We start from the raw sequence: 6,912 nt of genomic DNA on the forward strand, positions 1-6,912 counted from the left end.
GATATCTACCCCACCGTGAATTCCATTCAAAAGCTGTGTTCCAATGGAGGGGGCACATCCAGGGGCAAACCAAAATGGGGGGAGGGGGGGGGGTCTGGTCTTTTGAATATTTCCTATTTATCCTTGGCTGCTGCTTTATTTGCATATTGTCCATATTGTTTTTTTTCACCTGCATGCTATAAGTCAGTGGGATCCACCAATCGTTCTCAAACGCAGCCTTTAAAGGATTTGGACCCTGATCTGACTCACAGCTTAATGTGATCTGGAGTTAACGACTAACGTCTAGATTAGTTCTATTGTCACAAAATGCTGCTCGTAAATACATGCCTTCAACTTAAATGAAGACAGACACATTATTAGAATTGACAAAATACTGAACAAACCCTGAATGTGGTTTGCATGACTCATGTTCTGCTCTATTCCCAATAAGTCAGTCATCAGCTTTATGACAATTGAGTTTTCATCAGAATGGACTGTAGATACTAAACTTGCTGCTTTTATTTCCTGGTGACCTTTAAAGGTGCAGGTGTGGCGCTCTCTCCAGTCATTTAAATAGGACCCTGTGGTTATTATACTCAAAATAAATACTGGAGGACTTCTCCAAAGTATATGCTGCCAAATGGCTTAACCCAGGGGTCGGCAACCTTTACTGTCAAAAGAGTCGTTTTGCCCCCTATTCCCCCAAATAAAATTTGTCTGGAGCCGCAAAACATATTTAATAACACAGCTTAGAAAGTTTTAAATATAGTTATACTATCTAAATTACAACTCTACTTTGTTGCATTTATGAAATTATGGAACGACAGTAAAGCCAACTGTTAAAATTGTTACAACAAAGGAAAACACCAAACTCTTATTAAGAGGAGGACAAAATACACTGGCAATGTTAAAGCCTACTTTGAAATAAATTAAACATAGAACTATGCAGGCCTATTTGAGTCCTCCCCATATTTGTGGGAAATGTATAAAATAAGAAGAATTACACTTTTACATAAATAAAAAGATATAATAGCTAATAGCTTATTAAGATATATTTTAGTTGACGAAATATTAAAACAGAAAGTGAGAGCAGGTCAGACTGGAGGCGGACACAGAAACTGCAGCTTCTGCTCTGATCAGGAAGCTGCGGCGCTGATTCCTGATCAGCTGTGACCAGAGAAACTCTGTGTTAACTGTCTGAGCGAGTGGGCGGGGCGGGGGCGGAGGCGGGGGCGGAGGCGGGGCCTGTGTGTGTGTGCGCTGTCTGGGAACACAGACACACACACACACACACACACACACACACACACACACACACACACACACACACACATTCACCCGATCCTGGTATTTCATGCTGGCCTGATAAGATGATGTTTTAGAAAATGAACTTGAACGTGACGTTCACTCACGTGAATCGTCACGTTCACGTTCATCGTATGAAAACTGATTCGTTAAGTTAACCATTCGCGCAAAATATGCGCGACAATATGCGACCCCTGGCTTAACCTGTCTGTGGTGACTTTCAGTTAGTCAAATTAAAAAAACACAATTAGGTATTTTAAAATGGATGTTGTTTATTCTGCAGATTAGCAAATGTCCCGCATGTCTAAGACTGCTTCTGAATTTCTACAGGTAGTTGAAATATCACTCTTGCACAATAGCCCCCTGCTTAAAACATGCTACTACTGCTCATTTATTATTATGACTGTGTCATTCTGGTTTAGAATTGACAACAGTCAGCTCCCCCCCACCGGATGTGAACCCATCCCAACTGATCCAGGACTCTGCCTGTCGATACTTCCAGTGTTGGCAGTGCATCTCTCTGCTCCGCTGTCATTGCTTTGATGCAATACAACAAAAGCTATTATTATCAGATTATTATTATTATTGTTGTTGTTTATGGTTTCTCTCTCTTCTTTCCCCCTCTTTTCCAATAACCTCTCCTCCTCGCTTCCCCATTTTTGTCCACTCACCCAAACATTTACAAATGAAACTGAGTTGAAGTGCACCCAGTCATGATGGGGTCAGAAGGTGAGGCATAAGCTTTATTCATGATGTGTTACAGGACAATATCACCTTCTTCAAGCTGTGGTTCCTTTGACGTTTAAGTATCAATCAATCAATCAATCAAATTGTATTTGTATAGCCCATATTCACAAATCACAATTCGTCTCATAGGGCTTTAACATGGTGTGACATCCTCTGTCCTTAACCCTCAGCAAGAGTAAGGATCCCTCTCCCAGGACGGACAGAAGTGCAATAGATGTCAAGTGTAGGAAAACATCATCGGGATTAAAGTTTTTTAGCAGCATCCATGAGGGTAAACATTTTGAAGGATAACTTCAATACTATATATCAAGCAAGCAGGCTTGCTGCAATCATAGTCTCTGGTCAGCAGCCAGCAAGATCACGATCCAGCATCAGGATGGGATCGACGGATAATACGGGTTTAAATGTAATCGGAATATTCTATCAGGTAGACATCTAGAAAATGAGTTTTTTTATTAGGGGCATATATTCAGATAATGAAAAATCGAAGGTTATTAAATTATGGTCTGATAGTATTGGATTGCGTGATAGTATTGGATTGCGTGGCGGCATGTTATTAGATCCTCAGGAGTTGTTGCGCCCAGACATGTGTAACAACATGCTGTGGCAGTGATGTCACTTTCGTGATTGAGTCACGAAATTCCCACACGGCAGAGGTTTGTACCGTGGGCGACCGGCGCTGATAAATGGAGGTTGGGTCGACTAGTGCGTGAATAGGAAACAAGCGGCATGGAGGAAAGCGTGTGCTGCTGCGGTGCTGACCCAGGAGTTCATCATCAAACCACCTTCACTCAACTTGTTCGCCTGAAAATGAAAGACCGCCAGCGAATGGTTCCGATTTCCGTCGTGGTGCTCCTCCTCCTCACCTCAGCAGCCGTGGCTCTGCTGCTCATGTTTGGGGTAAGTAGTTGCGACCATTCTCCGGACGGACAGGTAACATCCACAAACGGTTTACTATACAGAGACCTGGTGGTTTGCAGGCGCCCAGTTGGATGCTTATCGACACGGTCATCAGAGAACATCTGTTGACTGCATGGTTCAGCCTTGTAGGTGCTGCAATCAGACAGAAGCTGAACTGACACTTTGCCACCTGCAGCTGCTGTTCACACTGGTAGAGCGAGAGAGAGAGAGAGAGAGAGAGAGAGAGAGAGAGAGAGAGCCTACTGCCCATCACCAACAAGAATCAAGAAATTACAATTTCTTCCAAAAAAAAGCAAAACTACAAAGTCCTATAAGTAAATGCCAGATAGGGACAGAACAGTGCAATCTTGTAAATCTGTTGGTTTCTGTGCTTAGTATATTTTGTTCTTTCCCCAAAATATTTTAACAATTCTTCTTGCATTTATTTATCTCTGTTTGATTCACATATGCTTCTTACAGATTTATTTTGTATAGCAATAAACTAAAGCGATGACAAGACATTTGCAACGTATTTTTTCACATGATCCCTTAATGCCCCAGACACAGCTACGATTAGCCAGTGTGTAATATTTACTTACTATAATATATTGTTATATTCTGTAATAATATTATATAAATATTGTTATTCTATTGTTATGGGATGACAATGGACATTGTTGTACCAATTGAATGGATTTGCATAGGTCATATAAGCCTTACATACTTTACAGTAAGAAATTATAAAAGTATAAACTTAGGGTCACTGGGGTCAGTTTATTGTTATTATGTAAACAATACATTATGTTTTTAGATAGTACATAGAATTTGTTATTGTATTTATCATAGTGGGTTTTTGGTCTGCTTTATTAAAACGTTTGCACTTTGCCTGTAAGTTATACCAAATAAAACAGTTTTTCCCCCTACAGCTTAGGAAGCAGCCTGACAGTCATTCATCAGGTAAACATCTTGTTCAGTTATCTAGTGAGATTGACTTGTGACCAGGCAAAATGTGTGAAACATCACTGTTTCCTTCCTGTTTCCTTTCTCCTTAGGCATCAACCTCAAACAGCAGCAAATCATAAATGTCATGAATCCATGTGCCATGCTAACAGGTAAACAATAGGTGCATTAGGGTAAGACTATTAGACTATATATTGCAAGACTAGCCTTTTTCAGTATCTCTCTCTCTCTCTCTCTCTCTCTCTCTCTCTCTCTCTCTATCTATCTATCTATCTATCTATCTATCTATCTATCTATCTATCTATCTATCTATCTATCTATGTATAGTATATATATATATATACACAATGGAAATAATGCCTTCCTTTCTGCTCTTATTCTCACCTCCAGTTGGCAGTAACATAAATGGGAAATGCCTTAAATGGGAGAGTGAATTGGGAGTTGCCCACTGTCATGGAGGTTTCAACTACTACGATGGGAATCTTGTGGTGCCCAGAGACGGCATCTACAGAGTCTTTCTGCAGATCACCTATGAGAGCTTGGATTTGTGCCTCGATGACCTGAGACTTTCTAGCAATGTGCTTTTTCTTGGGGATAGTTACAATGAAAGTATGCCTTTGCTGTCATCAGTCGACACAGTGAGTTGTAGCATGAAGCAATGGCGTAAATCCATCTATACGGCTGGCTTGTTTAAGCTGGAGGCTAACGACAGACTATATGTGACATCATCGAACCCTAATCTTATTGTACAAGATGAACACTTGGTGTTCTTCGGTGCTGAACGTCTAGCTCAGTAATCTGCTCATGCAGCTAGAACCATCTAAAGGAATCTTTAGTTTGTCTGCACCATCCGCTCCATAAAAACCTCAGAAAACCAGTGAAGTTATGGTTTTCCTTAATTATTACAGCTAAGGAAAAATCTAAATCAAGGTAGTCAAGTTCCATTTGTTTGTCAACTGAATATGATTCTGATTTGCAATGGTATGTGATATGTTGGTCAAATAAAGCGACCAATTTGAGGAGGTAACATTGGGATCTGGACATAGTGGTGCATGTTAGTATGTATTTTCTGACATTTCACACCCTCAAAAACAGATTGCAAGCAGAAATAGTAAAAGTTTAAGCTTGAGAGTGCTGAGAGATATCATGGTTATCTGCCTATTAGATTTTGACATTTCTTGTTTACTAGTAGTAACCTCAAAAGGTCACCCTAAGCTTTAGGATTCATTATAAAGGGGAAACTTGGACAGCATTCACAATGTTAGTTTTGTTCTGTTGGATCGTTCAAAGCTAGATGCACTGAGAAAAACCTGTTTTGTCTAAGGTGGATACTGTAGAGCCAATTATGAATTTCAGGTCTTTTGTTACTGTGAGAGTTAAATCCTTTGAAAGGATAATGTGAGTTGTTATGCCCACAGGATATAGTGAGCCCTGTCTCTATTCTATTTTAACATTTTTGTTGTATGACTAATCAGGTGTATTACCTGCTGGGCAATAATTAGGTGATAAATTCAAAATACTTTCACCAGTGACTAAGGGAAGATTGCTACCATAGATGTGGTTTGTGTTAGAATGTTGGAAGTATTGCAATTGATTTTGTCTTCAGAATGATGTAAAATCATATTTAAAACAGGGTTATGTCGACATAACCAGTGTTTGGTTGATCCAGGCATGAAGTCAGTAGAATAGCTGCATCAAATAGAATGCTTTGTAAAAGCCAAGATTTAGGGGAAATAAAACCTGTTGTGTATGAAGGAGTAGCAGTTGTATTATTATTAATCGTTTTAGAGTCATGATGTCTAAAATCAACATATATTTCCTTGGGTTTTGTCTCATAATATTAAAAATTGTCTTTTTGTTTAATAATTGTCTGTATTGGGACCATATAACATTTTCACCTCCTTCATTTGGCTAAAAAAAACTCTGTCATCTTTAAACTTGTATGTGACAGTTTTCAATGCCACTGCAGCATGCAGTCTGGGGAAGGAATAAAGATGATGTTGGAGTTAGTCCAGAGAAATGTTGAGTAACTGTCACTCTAAAAGATCACTTGGTGAGGAAGTCCAAGATCTAGCCAGCGAACCTGAAATGCTCAACAGGCATGTGAATCAGCAGCAGAGTGATGGTTTGGATCCTGAACTCTCCTGTATATTGGAACTTCAGAAATGTTCTGTGCTGTCCAGAAGGTCCTTTTGAATCAACTTTTCAGAAGAAGTGAGGTCAAGGCAAGGACTGTATTCAGAGTCTTAGAATTATTATGTGACAAAATACGATGTAATTAATGTGGTGATGGATTACAAAGGCATGTGTGTTGATGGATTTTTTTCACTGTGGGGTTTAATGTAAACTGATATATAATATTATATTATCATACAATAAATAATATATGGGAAGAACTTTCTCTATTTTTGTAAGTTATTTAAAATTATTTAACAAGGCCAAAAATTCTTGCTTTTTATTTCCAGTTCCTGTTGTACAAATTGTTTGTGTTAACGGAAAACCATTGTTCGGGGTGTTTCCTCTATCTGGCAACAATTGTATGACTAGAGTACCATAAATACCTGAAGGGATGAACTCCTCTTTATCAGACTTCCGCACAACATTGTGGTGTTGAGAATTATCCTATTCACCACCTACACTCTAACCTTGAAACACAATGTTAGCAATGTGCAGGGCTTGTATTGTATTTCGGTTGTCTTAGAAATGTGGGTGTGTACAGCATTGAGGATTTTAATGAGTCATATTCCTTTTATTTTTTCTTCTCTCCACAACCTTCTCTGCACAGTCCTGGCACAATGGCCAGTTTGATTTATTAAAATACCTCAACTAAAACAGACCTGGGAGTTGAAATGATAACATTACATTACCATGGAAACCACAACCTCTTGGTCATGGTCATTACTTAACTGCACAACCTGTGGAAATATGATAGGATTATGGGAAGCGTTCTGAGATGAACTTGCAATGTGTAAGTCAAAAAGCCTGCACCAATTCAATAACAACACAACAAAGTCACATTAA

The 6,912-nt window shown here is 39.2% G+C and overlaps 1 protein-coding gene across 1 annotated transcript; it reads left to right on the forward strand.

Annotated features, from left to right (window-relative positions):
- The first annotated feature begins 2,760 nt into the window (after positions 1 to 2,760).
- si:ch211-158d24.4 (uncharacterized protein LOC560966 homolog) lies at positions 2,761 to 4,790 on the forward strand. Its single transcript, XM_061071987.1, has 4 exons — positions 2,761 to 2,964; positions 3,858 to 3,888; positions 3,984 to 4,043; positions 4,282 to 4,790. The coding sequence occupies exons 1-4, from the start codon at positions 2,761 to 2,763 to the stop codon at positions 4,686 to 4,688; spliced, it is 702 nt and encodes a 233-aa protein (XP_060927970.1). The 3' UTR covers positions 4,689 to 4,790.
- Positions 4,791 to 6,912: the final 2,122 nt, after the last annotated feature.

Source organism: Limanda limanda, chromosome 5 (genome assembly GCF_963576545.1).
Source record: "Limanda limanda chromosome 5, fLimLim1.1, whole genome shotgun sequence".
In the NCBI taxonomy this organism is placed as follows: Eukaryota; Metazoa; Chordata; class Actinopteri; order Pleuronectiformes; family Pleuronectidae; genus Limanda; species Limanda limanda.

Coding starts and splice junctions, on each gene's coding strand:
- si:ch211-158d24.4 (XM_061071987.1), top strand. CDS start 2,761: ATGGAGGAAAGCGTGTGCTGCTGCGGTGCTGACCCAGGAGTTCATCAT. Junction 3,889..3,983: donor GCCTGACAGTCATTCATCAG/GTAAACATCTTG, acceptor CTTTCTCCTTAG/GCATCAACCTCAAACAGCAG. Junction 4,044..4,281: donor TCCATGTGCCATGCTAACAG/GTAAACAATAGG, acceptor TCTCACCTCCAG/TTGGCAGTAACATAAATGGG.